The following is a 19,287-nucleotide window of genomic DNA, read 5'->3' on the forward strand; positions in this document are numbered from 1 at the left end:
ACGTTAAAGTAATATAAAATAAAAAAGTGTTATAATGTATAAAAAAACTCCCCAAGAGAATTATAATGTACAGAAAAATACTGTCAGATCGTTATTTTGAAAGTAAAGCATTGAAACAAGAAACTTGGGTGAAATAATAATTGGATTCAGTTTCAACCTCAAAACACTAAATTTAAAATCTACTGGAAAGTATTGCAGTAGTAACAGAACCATTTATCCAGTGCCTATTGATTTTCATGGCTGTAATTAAATATTTCAAACTTTATTGATATTGAACTAAAACAAAAAATTATAGGTAATGAACAAAACAAATTTCCTACTGTAATTTATATTATTTAACATCAATGCCTAAAAGTTACAACTTAACTTTTAAAATTGATTTTTATTTCCTCCCATCACCTTGGAACTTGTTTCAAAAGAAGAGGAATAAAGTTTTATAAGTTCATTTTAGAGTTTTTCCCAACCCCCTTAGCAGCTCCCATACCATTACATAGTGATATCAAGGTATTTATTTATTTCCAACTTACCTTAAATTTTCCATGAAAAATGTATGAAAAGGAATATTGATGATAAAGAAACTGTTTAAAAACAAAACATTTTATTATCATTTATACAATAGCAATTTCAAATTTACAAGTTCAAGGCTACAAGTTTACAAGTATTATTAAAAACTTATCATAAAAGATCACATCACTTACTTAGCTTGATACAGTTTCTCGAATAATACAATGTTATTGGGTCGATTAAAACAAGTTCACATTTATATAACATTTTGTATGAATATAAGTCGCTGAAAAGTAAGTTTTTCGCCATTAAAGAATGTAGAGAAATTAACGTTTCTTTGAGGTCCAGTAGTACACTAGTACTGTGTGAAACCTTGGCTGCAAATATAGTCAAAGACCAAATTACAGACAGTTTCGTAAGTATAAATACATAGAGTAAAAAAAAAAGATAATTTTGAAACTTTAATGCAAACTATTGCTATGGTAGTTAAACAAAATGTTATTCTGGAAGATTCCATGAACACCAAAATATTCTATGAACAATATCAGAGCATCATTTTCATTGTATATCACAGTATCGAAATGCATGAAATACTAAAAATATTGAAAAGGAAATGTTAATTTTAAAATTTTAAAGCATATACCATTCTACTCACATAATAGTCACAAGTGATCTGTGGTATTTAAAGCCAGGCTAACTTATCGACATATCTTTGGTGAGAATTTGTCAGTTTAATCGTAAAACGGTTATAAACTGATTCTATTACTTGACTGTAAACGAAAGATGCTCTTTTCTACATTTTAATTACACGTTATTTGGAGTTATTGCTTTATTTTTATCAAAAGATTTTGAAATTATTCACTTATTAAGTTTCAGTTCAAATTTTGAGGGACTTCTCACGGGTGTAGGGTCAATCATGATGGCGTAGAAAGTAGTTTTTAGATTCTATGTAGATAGGCATAGTTTCATTTTTATATAACAAAATCGATAAAAAGTTATCAAATTTTACCTGGAGATTTGTACAGTAGAAGATCCACTAGAGTCCAAATGTGTCCCAGAGAAAAAAGATTATATATCCAAGACACTTAAGAATTTACATTCACAAACTTGACCCGAAAATATATGGCTTATACCAAAATTTGACAGATGCAGATACAACTGTTTTGTGCACACTGTGAATGCATGAAAATTGTTTCACTTTATATAAAAGAACATTTAGATTTCTTAAGCCTAAGGCTAGTTAAATGTTGTCATTACGTTCAAAACATAAGGATTTGTCAAATTATTATGTTTATGAACAATAACTAAGCTGAGACATTAACTGTGAAGTGTAAGCCATTAAGTGACGTAAAGAATCGGCTGTAGGACAACGACCTTGAAGTTTACCCTATAATATATGTGTTAGTCTTCAAACGCATTTAGGCATTTATTTGTGACCGACCGTAGAATAAAGAGAGGAGTTTCATTTCAAATATATGATTAATATGCATTCAAATGCTTGAGCATCTGACTTGTAAAGCGTGTATTTTTGAATATATACACAAATAAGTAATAAGTTAGAGAATTCCCCCCCCCCAATAATTAATAACATTATTGAAAAACTAAACGTATTCAGATGCGTAGATAATTATAAAAAGACACAGCTTTCATAATTCTTCATGGATACAAATATGGGTGTAAACGGGTTTGAGGTTTAAGATTGCTCTTATTGGCTAAAATTCAGCTTACATGTCACATCAGATCGATCTTATCTTTCAGATTTTCATTCTTTTTGTTATGGCTTTGCGAGTACGGTAATTACTATTTAATATCGTAATCTATAGCCAACCTGTAATCAATGGCTCCGTGGGTTTTGAAAGATATTCATTTTATACTATAAGAAGAAATCAATAAAGCACGATACATAAAGATTTGTTTCTTAACTTACTCCCAGTAAAAGTGCTTGGCCACATTTTACCAAACTTAGTAAAGTATATAAAATAATTATATAAATGCGAACAACATATACAAATTAGTATTGTTATTGTAACACATTCCATTCATAGGCAACAAACAATTATTATGTAGTATATTGTTTTAATACTAAATAAAAGAAGTAGGATGGACGAGCGCTAAATAAAATTCCCTAAAACATTGCTTTTTAGACTTAAAGTCGGGATACTTGAGTGTTGTGTTTTAGTAAATTATTGCAAACAATAGTATTACTTAATCGAACAGTGTAAATTGTCTCTATAAACATCGTTGAACGCTATGAAATTTATTTAAGAGTAGTACATTTTATGAGACAACACGTCTGTTGGTTTAAATCTCTGTTTTAAATCAATTATTTAAAACTTGATATTCTAGGGTACTCTAGTATGTAAGGTGCAGATCTACCATTCCTTCACTAAATATTGTAATCAGTTGTATAAGTAATATAAACTATTAAATATTTAGTGATAAAAATATTGTGTCATTGTTGGAAACATGTATTGTATTTTACAAACAGGTGGTTTCGTGTAGAACATTACCCAATAGAAAATAACGAATATAATACAAAATCTTACAATAAACCATCACAGTAGTAACAACCTTGAAATCTTTGTGTTATTCAACAAATGGCAAAATAATTATAATAACAATCTAGAATAATCCACATATATTTAATATTAAAACGTAAATAACGCTGGCGTTGAAACTTTTGTGCACCAATAACTGATAATATTATACTATAAATAAAGATTTGTAATTTACTAGCTAATGTCCGTTGATTTTTCTAAAAACATACACTAAAAAGTATTGTGGTTTAAAAATACTGTTCACTATATGTTCAGTTAGTGTGCAAAATAGTGAAAGCAAGATATACCTAAGATATAAACGTAACGTATATTTGTACGAAACAATTTTCTTAATGTGACGGTTATTTAATTCTATGAACTATCCTGATTTATATAAGAGACAAGTAGCCTACACTCACAGATAACAGTGAGTGTGGTGAAATAAAAATTCCTTATAACATCTTTATAAAACATTCTATTCTTTAGTTTAAAAACGTGCTCGAAAACTCAACTACACATGAACTTATGCAAACACATTTATGATATGTAATTGTTATTCATAAGTTACATTCATGATATTTGTGTTCTGTGACCTGCAATTTTCATTGCAATACAGTTCAGATATCAGAAATAAATAATTCGTAAATATATAGTAAAAACCAATATTAACATTAAAACCTTTCAAAATAATGATCGTACCATGTGAATTAGGCCATAAATGGAGGTAAAAAATGAACATCTAAGATAATTTCACTCCTAAATTAGGTTTCAAGGTAGATAGATCACTTACATAAGTACTGCAATAACTTAAGTTAGTGTTTTCACAAAGTGTAACCACTTACATTAAATTTATACTTCCCTCCAACGATAACTTAAATTGAAAACTAACTTATAGATGGACCTTTTATTGTATTAGAAAAATCCTTCATGACTGTAAAGCTTGTATACGAGTATAATCAGTTACAAGAATGCACCTTAAGCACTTTGCTTGCACCTTATTAAATCAGTCAGGTTTAAAAAAATATCAGCTTATTCAAGTAGGTTGTGCAAATTGTTATGAAACTAGTAACACATTTAAATACACAAAGAAAATATGAAAATGTGCTTATTATTAATAGTTTAATAAAAAAAATTAAGCAGCTCATTAAGAGCTAAATAATGAAAACGTATGGTGTTGATGACAGTCCGTCTGATACACGTGATTTATAACAATTTCGATAGTTCAATCAAACTGTTATTGTCTATATTAACCCCCGATCGGCCAATCCCTATTACCTGGATCTATCACTAGTAAGCATGGTGAGTTATTACAAAACAACATGTATTGAGCAAAATTATTTCTTCCTAGCCATTCCATTACTGCTCTGATGCCTCAAAATATTTTATTTTCATTTTATAGTAGTTCTCTACAGTTCATCAAAGAAGCAACAAAATTAAGTGTAAACATTAAAGCAATGTTGACTTATAACCTTTTTCCGTGCATATTTGAGTACAGAAACTGTTTTAGACGATGGATCTGAACACAGTAAAACTTCAGGTTTGGCTTCAAGAATACATACCCGAATCGAAATCTTGTATATACACTATAACATTGCAATTAAATTATTTTGGTCTTTTTATAGAAATACAAAAGATTTATGTTACTATTTAAAAGTTGAAAATGATTCCTATACTGTATTTTTGGAAAGGGATAACATAAATTTAAAATTTAAAACAAATTAGTCTGTTCAACTCTTGAAAACTATGAAACTGAATCAAACTTAAATGACGTAAATGTCATTGGTTTAGTGAAATAGTGGGCTATTAGATTGGTAGGTAGTCAATACAGATCTTTAAACCTTTTGTGCCTGGATATACAGTGTAGTTGTATGTCAAGACACTATTTATAGAAGTTTCTTTCTTGTATGATCTAATATCTTGTTTGAGGCATCTGAAGCTTCCTTTGAACGCTTTACTTCACAATTTATCTAAGATGTCGAGATCAAATAAAAATAATCGAATTATAGAATTTTAATTTACCTGCTGTTTTGCTATTTACACATAGTGAAAGTATGATGAACGTATTTACAACATGCTATAGCAAATGAAAAGATAACGTAAACATCTAAATCAAGGAGAAAACATTGAACGTGACATTACAATGAACCGAGAGTCAGGTAACAAGTCCGTAACTACTGCAAACTAGTTTATTAAACTATACAAAACAGAATATACACAACATCGTCTTCGCTTATAAACATTATCAGAAAAATACATCACATATGATTAAAATGGACCATTGATTTCAAATCACGTTTGGTAAACGAAGTACTTGGCGTTGACGGCTCATATTTAGACGTGGTCGGAGGAGTCTTCGTCAGGAGCTACCCTGATGATAGGAACCGAGGCCAATGTGACCTCGTCGTCTATGAGACTGAATCCGAGGACGCAGTCTGCCTGAGGCTCGTTCAGTTTGGGGTAAGGGTAGGGTCCTCGCAGTCTCCGGTACGCCGTCAGCCTGTGGTGACGTTTGCTGTCTACCTCACATCTGCTGAACTCTCTGAAGAGCGCGTCACTCTTCTCGTCTACCGAGTAGTCTCTCGTGTATTCCGCACTTCCACCTAAGTCTCTTCTCTTCTTGGACGTAGGTTGGCCTCCAGGTTTCCTCCGCCCGTCCCACGAGGTGCTCTCGTACAGAGAGTACGGTGGTGACCTCAGTCCCGCTACCCCTTCGTCTAGCTCCGACTCCGCACAAGAATGCCTCTGAATCGGGCACCTGGACAATAAAAGATTCAGAGTTAATTGTATTCTTTGATACATTTGCAACATGTAGTTATATGATAATGCACTTTTCTGCACCGTAATGTGACTGACTACTTTTTTAGTGATTCCCCGTCTTATCTCGACGAAATTAAACAAGAAATAGGTTGGAACGAAAATAAACAAGAGATGCAAATAGTGGTAGTGCAGGACAAGAGTGTGATGAATACGTTTATGGATACAATATTGTCCTTACACATATATTAAATAGGAAATGCGATTTTGAAACAAACAAGAGATGACAGTAGTGGTAATGCAGGGCAATAGTGTGATGAATACCGTTTATGGATACAATATTGTCCTTACACATATATTAAATAGGAAATGCGATTTGAAAACAAACAAGATATGCCAGTAGTGGTAATGCAGGGCAATAGTGTGATGAATACGTTTATGGATACAATATTGTCCTTACACATATATTAAATAGGAAATGCGATTTGAAACAAACAAGAGATGCCAGTAGTGGTAATGCAGGGCAATAGTGTGATGACTACGTTTATGGATACAATATTGTCCTTACACATATATTAAATAGGAAATGCGATTTGAAAACAAACAAGAGATGCCAGTAGTGGTAATGCAGGGCAATAGTTTTGATGAATACGTTTATGGATACAATATTGTCCTTACACATATATTAAAATAGGAAATGGGATTTGAAACAAACAAGAGATGCCAGTAGTGGTAATGCAGGGCAATAGTGTGATGAATACGTTTATGGATACATATTGTCCTTACACATATATTAAATAGGAAATGGGATTTGAAACAAACAAGAGATGCAGTAGTGGTAATGCAGGGCAATAGTGTGATGAATACGTTTATGGATACAATATTGTCCTTACACATATATTAAATAGGAAATGCGATTTGAAACAAACAAGAGATGCCAGTAGTGGTAATGCAGGGCAATAGTGTGATGAATACGTTTATGGATACAATATTGTCCTTACACATATATTAAATAGGAAATGCGATTTGAAACAAACAAGAGATGCCAGTAGTGGTAATGCAGGGCAAGAGTGTGATGAATACGTTTATGGATACAATATTGTCCTTACACATATATTAAATAGGAAATGCGATTTGAAACAAACAAGAGATGCCAGTAGTGGTAATGCAGGGCAATAGTGTGATGAATACGTTTATGGATACAGTATTGTCCTTACACATATATTAAATAGGAAATGCGATTTGAAACAAACAAGAGATGCCAGTAGTGTAATGCAGGGCAAGAGTGTGATGAATACGTTTATGGATATACAATATTGTCCTTACACATATATTAAATAGGAAATGCGATTTGAAACAAACAAGAGATGCCAGTAGTGGTAATGCAGGGCAATAGTGTGATGAATACGTTTATGGATACAATATTGTCCTTACACATATATATTAAATAGGAAATGCGATTTGAAACAAACAAGAGATGCCAGTAGTGGTAATGCAGGGCAATAGTGTGATGAATACGTTTATGGATACAATGTTGTCCTTACACATATATTAAATAGGAAATGCGATTTGAAACAAACAAGAGATGCCAGTAGTGGTAATGCAGGGCAATAGTGTGATGAATACGTTCATGGATACAATATTGTCCTTACACATATATTAAATAGGAAATGCGATTTGAAACAAACAAGAGATGCCAGTAGTGGTAATGCAGGGCAATAGTGTGATGAATACGTTTATGGATACAATATTGTCCCTTACACAATATATTAAATAGGAAATGCGATTTGAATCAAACAAGAGATGCCAGTAGTGGTAATGCAGGGCAAGAGTGTGATGAATACGTTTATGGATACAATATTGTCCTTACACATATATTAAATAGGAAATGCGATTTGAAACAAACAAGATATGCCAGTAGTGGTAATGCAGGGCAATAGTGTGATGAATACGTTTATGGATACAATATTGTCCTTACACATATATTAAATAGGAAATGCGATTTGAAACAAACAAGAGATGCCATAGTGGTAATGCAGGGCAATAGTGTGATGAATACGTTTATGGATACAATATTGTCCTTACACATATATTAAATAGGAAAAATGCGATTTGAAACAAACAAGAGATGCCAGTAGTGGTAATGCAGGGCAATAGTGTGATGAATACGTTCATGGATACAATATTGTCCTTACACATATATTAAATAGGAAATGCGATTTGAAACAAACAAGAGATGCCAGTAGTGGTAATGCAGGGCAATAGTGTGATGAATACGTTTATGGATACAATATTGTCCTTACACATATATTAAATAGGAAATGCGATTTGAAACAAACAAGAGATGCCAGTAGTGGTAATGCAGGGCAATCGTGTGATGAATACGTTTATGGATACAATATTGTCCTTACACATATATTAAATAGGAAATGCGATTTGAAACAAACAAGAGATGCCAGTAGTGGTAATGCAGGGCAATAGTGTGATGAATACGTTTATGGATACAATATTGTCCTTACACATATATTAAATAGGAAATGCGATTTGAAACAAACAAGAGATGCCAGTAGTGGTAATGCAGGGCAATAGTGTGATGAATACGTTCATGGATACAATATTGTCCTTACACATATATTAAATAGGAAATGCGATTTGAAACAAACAAGAGATGCCAGTAGTGGTAATGCAGGGCAATAGTGTGATGAATACGTTTATGGATACAATATTGTCCTTACACATATATTAAATAGGAAATGCGATTTGAAACAAACAAGAGATGCCAGTAGTGGTAATGCAGGGCAAAAAGAGTATGATTGATTTGTTTTAGAATAAAATACAGCCTTAAAAATACTTTCAGATACAAGTGCTGTGTGTATGAATAGACAGGAATTTGGTACAATTTGTGTGTCAGCTGAGATCTATTGCTTGAGTGATTGATCCTAAGAATGAATGAGTGTATCATGTTATATGGAAGTATGTGCAAGTACAATGTTTTAGTATACGAATTTGGAAATGCTTCGCACTTCTACCCAAGTCTGCACTCTTATGAATAAAGTGGTGATAAATTATTGTTAGTGGATATCAGAAATTATAATGAGTGTGCCTGTTTTGTTTTTGATATTTTCAGGTTTCCTTTTTAAATTGCATAAAAAAATTGTATGTGCAGTATATGTATAAGAAGTTACGTATAAATCTTCTTGTTAAGAATCAGAGAATAAAACTACATAATTTTGAAGTAAAAAGTTAAACAGTTTTACAGCACACACTGTATTTATTAGTTGACATTATGTATATTTATATAGTACACTTAAACTCACGCATAAAATATTTTCCTAAATCAATGATTATTGTACTCGTTCACTTGAATCGATTTTATATGGATTTTATGCTTAGATAAATTTAATTACTTCGGTCTAACAATATAAGCATAATTGATAAAAAAAGTATTATTTGAACATTTACACAATTTTATGATTTTGACCGAATAAATGAGTTTCAAATAACTATTTATTGGACAGAATTTACTGTAGAACTACAGTTATCGAATATCTAATACTTTTAGCTAAACCAGAGGTGGTTGGGTAATGATGGTAACGATAAGAAAATCTTGAGTAGTGGATATTAAAAAGGGAATAAGAAAAGTTTTCACAATAGTGAATACTTAGTCTACAATACGATATGACGAATTGTTGATACGCTAAATGTTCGCAGTTTTAAATGTTGTGGGAAAAGTAAAATTTTAACTTAATTGTTAAAATATCTTAAGTATCATAACTATTATTCAGATAAACACTCAAACTGTAAGATTGTTTACTAATTTTCCCACAATCAATAGTATACATGAAAAGTATCAAATTAATGAATGAAATAAAACTTGGCTTTATTAGAGATTGAGACTATGAATCCTCTCTTCCTCTTAACGACAAATATATCAAAAAATACTCTAAACAAAGTTAAAAAAAGAGTATTTTGGTTACAAAAGTTTGTAGGAAAATGGCGCATACAAATATGGCACATATGTGTTAAATATGGCATTAATGAATCATGATTACTAATGAGTTATTTATGAATCATGGAAGCTGTGTAAACTGATATATGTACAGTGTGGAGAATCTGAGATAACTGTGGTAAGTTTTTAAAGCCCTCGAAAGGGGGGTTTCAACGTTCTTTCAATCTGAATCGTTAAATATTAGCAACTTACTCATCATCAAAGCTAATAGTTAATACTCAGTATCATTCGCCAGATTCCCATAGTAAATTGAACGGATAGTAATAACAACCTCATCTTTGTTTACAGTGTAAAAAGCAATCATTGTTTATGCAATGACAGAGCGCGTTTGATTATGCTAAACTTCATTGTGTTAAGTTTGATGATGATTTTCACCTTTTATTATGGTTCCAACGATAAATACGATATTGTGTTGTTAGGATATAGGTTCCCAACTCATAATACTAACAGTATTCCCAATCCAATTAATAACATAGGTCAGCATAGTAACGCAAATCTAGATTGGTATGGAGACTATCACAATTCAATATAAGAAGTAAGAAATGTTATTTAAAGAATAGTTTTTACATTGTTTAGTTAAACTCCTGGAAAAGTATACCTAATATCAGAATAAATAACTATTAAATTAATAAAACTGTAAATCTGAAATTGCTTCCTATTATAATTTTCAGGTCTGAAAATGGGGGCTATTTCAAATTTTCAAAAGAGAGATTTTATGCAAAATTTATAGGAATAGTAAGAATGGCTTGTTTCTACATGAACGCTTTAAGACTATGTTTATTGAGTTGGTAACAAAGAACAAAAGGTTTTACTGAGCATTTAGACACAGTAATAAATTAATCATGTACACCCCATACTGGCTGAAAACCATCCCAGGAAATTCCCCTGTGGTCTTCTGATTCCTGTACTGAAAGTGGTTATCGACGTTTATCCTGTTGTTCTAAATGCTACATTTTAATAATATATATTCGTCTTAAAACCGGGGATTTGAAACTAAAATTTGTTTATATAGTTTATTTCAAAGAGGTTTTTTATCCTAAGGTTTCAGAAAAGTTTTTCCTGAAATCACTTAATTTTCGTAATAATAAATTTTTCGTGTACAGAAATTTCATACATTTTTTCAATTCAATCAATTTCGTAGGAGAACCATTTGCCTTATTTTGCATCTTTTTAAATGCAAACCTGCCTGTAGGGCAGCGTGCCACATGATTGATTGGTTGAATGCTAGGAAACAGTCGACTAAACACGGAAAGGTGCGGAGCCTACGGCACTTGTCGTCAGCATCGCGCGTCGAGGAAGACGACCAATTGGTTTCCGATGCAGTAAATCACTGGTTTCCTGAACCACAGAGCACGTAATAGGCAGGTTGACTCCTCCAGCTTCTCTAGTTGAGGTTGTAGAAAAAGGCATAAGTGGTCCGTATAGCATACACCGTCTCCGTTATGATAATATTTAATGTTTCTATCAAAACCAAGAAGTTCAGTCTTACGTGTTTTAAACATACAGACTGTTAAAACATTATTTTAGTAGTTGTTTGTACATTTTTAACTTTTTCAGATACTGCAAAATGTTTATTCCATGTTTACTACTGTTACAAACATAAATTTTAAGCCATTATCGAAAATGAGATAAAATCTTAGAGGACGTTTTAAGATGGCTCTTTAAAGACACACAGATGGACTAAATCTTACACGAATTCAAGTATTTGGCGCTTTTGTCTACCCTTCAGTGGACGTCGAAAAACGTCAACTTCAAGGAGAGTACTTAAAAGTATTACGTAGACATAATTTTCACAGCTAACTAAAGTAGTAATAAGAGTATTTGAGTGTTTTCGGCAACCAAAAAAAGGTAAAGGTAAATACTTGTCATTTCATTCATTTCAGTACTACATATTAAAGCAGCAAAACCAGTTTAGTAACTGTAATTACGTTCATGTTTGCAAACCACCATGTTATTATTCAGAAAAATCTCTCGAAATAACCATATTCTGCAGTAAGTGGGAAACAGAGAGTAAAAAGTATTACGTAGTCATAATTTTCATAGCTAACTAAAGTAGTAATAAGAGTATTTGAACAGACAGGGTGTTTGACAGGTTGGGCAGGTTGTATTTGGACTAATCGATGGTAACCCACTATAACATTTTGCAGTACATATTAGTTTAAATCGTTGGTTGTTCGGTGCTGAGGAGGTAACTTCTACCGCTTAATACAGTGTTCGCGCTGATAAGATGCGCGTTAATATCATAAGGCTTTGTTACGTAAAAACTATTTTTGAATGTTCTAAGAAAGATGAATCTAAGAGGGCATGTCATATAACTTAGTAGACCATCTAATAATCTCTTCTCTCTAACCTCTCAAACGTTCCTCTAAAGATTGAAATATTTAACAGATATCGTACCTATGCCATGTCATGAATTTCTCTATATTGTTGGATTGGTTTTTGTAGATTCCATAAATTTGGTAAAATCGTGGTAGTACGTTCAAACTACTATCAATGATAAAAGGACCAACTATGTTGAGTTAAAAATTTCCCAACCAGAAATTTACCTTTTGTATGTCTGAAGAAGTCCTAAATATAAACCTGTGCCAGAAAAATGTGTCTGTTTGTACAAATATAATACGTATAGTTAAGTCAGTTGACGTTTCCGTTTGAAATAATTTTTGATTCACCTATAATTGCATTTGACTAGTAAATATAGTTGTCAACAATTAGAATATGTATATAACTTTTGATATCATTGTGCCACAGAATTAATGATCTAAAAAATCCTGGGACACTTCATGTCGAAGACGCAACTTATAATGGTATTTTTGTTACATCTGTATACACATGAGAAATACAGAGTTAACACGTCATTATGAATATCGACTTTTTGCCACCTTCGAGGATGAGAATTTTCAAGAAAAAATTTAAATCACGTATCGTATTATTATTATTTCATTAACGTTCCATTTCCCAAAACACTGGACAGTGCAAAAACTCTATAAATTATTATAAGTAACAAAATAAATTTCCTGTCATGAATATCTGCATTTGAATCTCGTTGATAAAACCGCTGTTATGAGTAAGATACATTGATGCTCTCAATTCCAGTTAACTCCAGTTACACAATTACTATAAACCTTCACTGTGACTCTATACTGAGTGATACTGAGAAACAGTAATCTGATTGAATGCTTATGGCGTTTGTCACAGTCAACGTGTTAAAATAATACCAGTTGTAACAACTAATTTCAGATTAAGATCAAAGAATAATAATTGCATAATAGTTTTAGGTCACTAATAGTAGAAACCAATAATGATTAGTAGGTTCTCAACATGAAATTTAATCTTAGATGAGACTGAGAAAGGACTGAGTATAAGTCAGACCAAAGAGGATGTTTGACGTATGTCTAATATTTATTGTTAAGTCGGTTGACGTTACAGTTTGAAATAAATATCTCTTCACCATAGGATCTAACGATACTCGAGCCTATGCAATCCAGCTTGACTTACCTGAGCCATTGTCAATATAATCCATGAAGAACATTTCAATTGTTACAGTTAACGATTTAAGATTTTTGATTAATAAATAACCACGAATAAATTAATTTACAATGAATACCACAACTGAACCAATTCAGCTGTATGTGCGGTTCGGTTGAATACGTGTTATTCAAGCAGTACTTTAATTATATTTACCGATCTACAGTTATACTTAATATTTTCCTTAATTCTACTAAGGGATATACACTGAAAGTATCACGGAGGCTCCATATACTAAAAATATGTGTAAATTTAGTATCCGTGTAGTATACCATCCTTCTGTATGTCTAAGCTTAAAATATATAAATCTGTATTGACCAATAGAATAAACAGAACATAAATTGTATGTAACTACTATCTGAAAGCACCAGTGCTCCGCTTATCATTAGACTTAAGGAATACTGAAATTAGTTAAAGTTAAGATTAACGTTGATAATTAATTAAATAAACCCAAAGAATTCCAGTTTAAAAATAATTTCAAAAAGTTATTTTTCTAATACTACAGTTGTATACATTTTGTAGATTTTAAACTTTAATTTAATTTTTTTAAACTTTTGAATTTTAATTCAATTTTAACAGTTAGTTGAAGACCTTCAGCTAACACCCTCCTGTGCATGTGAGGGCTACCAAAGTTGATGTTTATTTTTCACCAAGTCCTGAGTACCTCTTTGTAAACACAATTTTAAGTCTTTTTCTGGCGACCTGGCTGGCAGCTGGGCTTACTATGGAGCATGTAGACCTAGCCATGGGAGAAACAGTAACTCCTCAGAGTGACGCCAGCCATCTTTAAACTCTGCCCTTGTGCTGTGTAGATACTAATGGCATAGCATAAATTTATAAGGAACTGCAAACGGTTGCATTCAAAATGACAGTCCGACGGAATAAGAGAAATACGACCTTTGTTTCTCCTTGACCTGCGCCTGTAAATATTGTCGCTTTAATAACATGTATATGTGGAGTTTTCGCCTGTAGCCTGGTACCGCTACCGAGTTTGGGAGGGTTTAAGTTGTGGAGTAGCATTATAGAAGAACCATCTTAGGGAGAAATAATATTTATATGAATTCCAGGGGAGTTCAGAGTGTGAAGAAACTCCACTGGATAGTTAATAGCGTCTTCTGTCTCAACCACTGAGTACCTTGATTCATACTTCAAAACTGCAAAAAGTAATTCTTTCAACAACGAAAGGTTTATTACATTTACAGAGTCATTAGTTGGAATAAGCATTGTCCTCTCCTACAACCACGTTGGACTTTTGTACACATTGTAATTTAAATTAGGATATATCATGTCAAGCAGTGACTTCTTATCACTAACAGAATGACAAAGATTTTGAGGTATTTTAAATTTATTGTATTCTAACAGTTTACCATCATCTATCTGTATAGTCAATGTAAAGAAAAATCCAAGATGAACTGCAAGGTAAATGGCTGGAGGATTGCAATCGTGTATGGGAAAGCAAAAGATTCGCAGACAGCATCGGAAGTGTTTATGTAGCGCCCTTACTCGTACCTTGATACCGTGTTAAGTTCATTTTCAACTGTAAATACAGCTTGACCGGATCCTTTGCTGACGTACTTACAAATTTATTTGATGGACTTGACACAGTTGCACTACTCGACTGAGAAGACAGAATAGGGTTATAAGTACCACCCATTGATTGTCACGCTGCATCCCGTAAATGTAAACAACATATCCATCATCTGAAGGAGAAAGCCTGCGGTATGTAGGATAAACGTCATCACCAATCTGTTTTTCTCTCAGAAGAGGACGGGGATACTTCTTTTTGCAGGATCTGTACAGGGCCAGTATCTGTTGAGAGCTTCACACTGGCCGTGGATCATCGCTGACCTGAGAGCCTCATGAAAGGCAGGGTCTAGCTAGCTCTAAGCCAGGTATATCTGAACAAAACTTTTTCAATCATGGCTAGTTTTATCTTTTCTTTCAGCCAAAGGATAATGTGTTTACATGACCCAAATATTGACCATTTGGTAAGAAGTTTCATAAAATCTTTCACATTTAAGTAAAAAACCCGCGTAGTAGGAATCCTGAGTACACTAATGCATGTAGCGAGGCCTCCAGTGAAGCTTGATGGTAGCACTACCATCTTACGTAGCTGCGATACGATATCTGACCATCAGCTTTTCTCATGGCATCCTTCAAGTAAATATTGTCTTCACTTCCCAACTTTTTTGATTGGTCTGAATAAAGTATAATCTTTCCGTTTCTGTTTTTACGTACCTAACAATAAAAAATTGGTTGAGAAGATTACGAAACAAAAGTGAATAAGGTTCTTCGCCTTCTGCTCCATCAACATGAATAGTTGAAATCTGTTACGGAGTGATCTTAAGTTGGTGTTTGGTGAGGATTTTAATGCAATTCCCATCTTTTCCACAGCAGAACATTAAAGGATTCTGAGAATTATACACTCGATGGAGCTCACTTATTACTATTAGTTCTTTGTCCCTGCTGTGAAAAACAACGTCTCGCTTTTCGAACACCTTATCAAAAATCAAGACATCAACTTCGTTAGTGGAAGTACTGTTGTAACTTCCTCTGTGAGCATTCAAAGGCTTTATGTCAGCACTGATAACTACCTGGAAAATCTTTAAGATCATTAGGAATAGACTCAACAGCAGCTTCGAAACCGCAGTCTTTACTTACTGTTACTGCACTGACTTTTTATATTAGTCATACGAGGAGAGTACGTAATGGTTGAACAATAATATTTTTAGTTCGACTGTAGCTAAAATTGAAAACTATTATCCAATAACAAACTTATTCACTTAAAGACTCATTTCACATAGAGGGAGCCCTAATACAAATAATTGTACTAACAGTAATACTCAGTTGACAATCGCATATATCGATTCACTGTAGATTAGCACCTTTTCCCGACTTTTAAAGGCACTGGACTATTTGAAACGTGATGTAATATAGATGTTAGTTTTCGCGCTTTGTAGTACCGATACAGGACAAACTACTTAGAAAATAATTTTTATTGCGAATATAACGTGTCATAAAAACAATCCATTAAGTTTTAGTACGACCCGTAATGCTATTTCAAAGAGTTTACAATGCGTGAGAAATCGTGTTTTTCGCGAGTTAGCCGCAATCCAGACCAAGTTTTTCAAAATCTATTCTTAGTGAGACTAAGACACAAGAGGAAGGTGTTCAAACTTTCATTGCAATCCGTTCTGTGGTTTTTGAGACTTCTTGAGGAGTGAGTGAGTGAATATAGATGCTTTATATAGCTGCCCTCAATTAACACGTGGCCTTGCCCAATGTACCATTCACTATGTGCGAATTTTTTTAGGTGTAATATTGTTACACTAAATACAATGTTTTTGTCTGCAGCATTAAAAAAATATAAACATGTAGTAGTAGGTATTTAAAATTAGTAATGTAATGCATTGCAATTATCCTAAGTTTTATGGTATTTCACTGTTTTTACGTTTTTTATGTATTAGTGTTTTCTACACCTGAAAAAGAGATTTCAATACATGCTTTTTGTTAAAATATAACGATGAAAAATACCCGAAATCATATTATAATCATTCATTGGAGTTATTATAGCCTTGCCTAGTTCAACTAGATTCACTAATCTTTTGACTTCAAACTATTGTTTAATATATACCGTGGCTTGACTACTAACCCTTCGATGTCAATATCGTCTAGAATGGCTTCCTCGGCCTCTGACACGTCCTCGAAACTTTCCCCGAGGGATGGGATGCGGTGTGGAGGGTCACCGTCAGAGCTGATCACGTGCTGCTGAGGATACAGCAGTTTGAGACTATTGGGTACTGGGTTCTCGAGGCTACGATACCCACTGTCAGCGCGCAGCTGCTGCAGCCTGTGTACCTGCTGCTCGCCTGGACTGTCCGTATTGTCCGTTGTGCTCTCGAAACTCGTTGTTGCCTGCAATTGTTTTGCCATACAGAATTATCATACCGAATTAATTTTGTCACAGTTTAGATTATTTCAAATATTCATCCATTAACACAATAAGACCAAAATACGAACAATCATACTTACAAACACAACACAAAGATTCAAAAAATTGAAATTTTCTAAATTTAACCTCTGAATTTAAACTTGATAACTATATAAAAATAAATGTACATAGCAAAAAACCATCAAGATAGATCTTAATATAAAACGAATGCAGGCATCTTTGTCTTACTAAAATTGTTCTCTGGAATGCATGTGAAATGTGTAATCAACTAAAATAGCGGAAAAAGGTACGACGATCATGAACCAGAGACTTATAATATTGACTGAAGAATAATTCCGTCCCCGTTAAGAAGACAACCAATCAGAATAATTATAATGGTGTAAAGAGAAATACAAATATTCCAAAGGTAAGAGAAATTAAAAGTGTACTTGAATCGGTTTTATGATAATCAATATTCAACAAAATGAGTGGAAACATAAGTACCCGAAAATACAAAGAACTTAAATAATGTAATCTTGTATAACCTAAAATCCAATAAATACTTTAATTACTCATTTAGATTTGCTGATTAACCAGAAAAGTTTTCATATACACTAAAGTTAATATTATTGCTAGTGTAATACTATTTTATTTGGTGTAGTAATAACTAAGTTAATAACTGCTTAAATTCTATAGCACAATTAAGAGTAAATTAAATAAATTAACGTATGATTATCAACTCATTATTTTTTCACTTGCTACATACTGTGAAAATATAAAATTTATTGCCTCTTTGGCCTATTAATATTGGTCGCCGTGTCGTGAGTGAATATATTTATAACATGAGTTACTAATATAAACTATACGTTTTTGAATAATTTGTTCATATGACTGGAATCATTACACCAAATCTGTTAAATAAAGAAAAGGACAGTTGTACATAATGGTCATTACACGAACCCATTGAGGGTAGCTATTGTAATAAAGGCATGTTTAATTATTTCTATCATTAGGATAGAAAATACTAAGTCTAATATTATAAATGGCAATACTTTAGTGTGCTAGTATTATAATATTTATTAACTTTTTAGTTGTATCAGTTACCCAAAGATTAAAAGTTTTTAATAAATACGTCATATTTCATAAGTAAGTAATTTTTGACAATGGCGGTTAATTTCATACGGGCGATTGTCACTAATATTTGGCATCGTTAAATGTTTCAAAACACAAAAACCTGCATTTCGGTGCCTACAATATTGTATCTTCCTCATCTCCTCCTATTGTATCTTGTCTATAAAAGATACAAAACATCAGCGCTGTGACACGACTCTCAGGATTCACATCATACCAGTTGTATATCAGTTTGAATCAGCCACTAAGCCTAACATAATAAAACACACACACACACACACACACACACACACACACACACACACACACACACACACACACACACACACACAAACACACACAAACACACACACACTAACTCACGATGTGACGTTCAGCATTCAAGACCAAAGAAGTATAATCCAAGTTGGCAATCCTGTCACCATTCATCGAGCACCACATACAATGTGTACGAGTATAATGGTTTACCTACCTGGTCTAGACGACTTGCGTCCGTCGAGGACTCTTCGGTGTCTACCGTGTCCATGGAATCGAAGCTCGTATCCTCCAAGGAGGTTTGTCGGCCGACTGTCCCGTGCCTCCGCGCGTTTCTCGCTTCCATCTTGCGCAGTCGCCAGTTGAGAATGTTGCGGTAGTTCTGCCGTCGCGTTTCGTAAGACGGCAACTGCAGTAAATGAGGTGGGAACCTGGTCTCCTCGAGAAGAGGCTCTGTATTCGACTCGAACGACGTCGTGTGACTGCCGGGTGCCTCTGGATCTGGAAGATGACATCTCGCATGATACAAAAAAGGAGGTATAAAATCAGGAATATTTAAGGGTTTCGTGTGCTAAGGTTGGAGAAAGAATAAATAACTCCAGATCCTACTTAACTACAAATATCTCTTGACATTTACGAAT

At 33.2% G+C, this 19,287-nt stretch overlaps 1 protein-coding gene across 2 annotated transcripts in view; it reads right to left on the bottom strand.

Moving 5' to 3' along the window:
• Nucleotides 1–579: 579 nt before the first annotated feature.
• LOC124369165 overlaps nt 580–19,287 on the bottom strand; it is a 131,593-nt gene continuing 112,885 nt past the window's right edge. For both annotated transcript variants that reach the window (XM_046826959.1, XM_046826960.1), the window contains 3 exons: nt 18,864–19,147; nt 16,982–17,244; nt 580–5,796 (listed from right to left, as the gene is read on the bottom strand). In XM_046826959.1, coding sequence (XP_046682915.1) covers nt 5,373–5,796; nt 16,982–17,244; nt 18,864–19,147 — 971 coding nt within the window. In that variant the 3' untranslated portion in view covers nt 580–5,372. The remainder of the gene's footprint in view (nt 5,797–16,981; nt 17,245–18,863; nt 19,148–19,287) is intronic.

This window comes from Homalodisca vitripennis, chromosome X (assembly GCF_021130785.1).
Source record: "Homalodisca vitripennis isolate AUS2020 chromosome X, UT_GWSS_2.1, whole genome shotgun sequence".
Taxonomy (NCBI): domain Eukaryota; kingdom Metazoa; phylum Arthropoda; class Insecta; order Hemiptera; family Cicadellidae; genus Homalodisca; species Homalodisca vitripennis.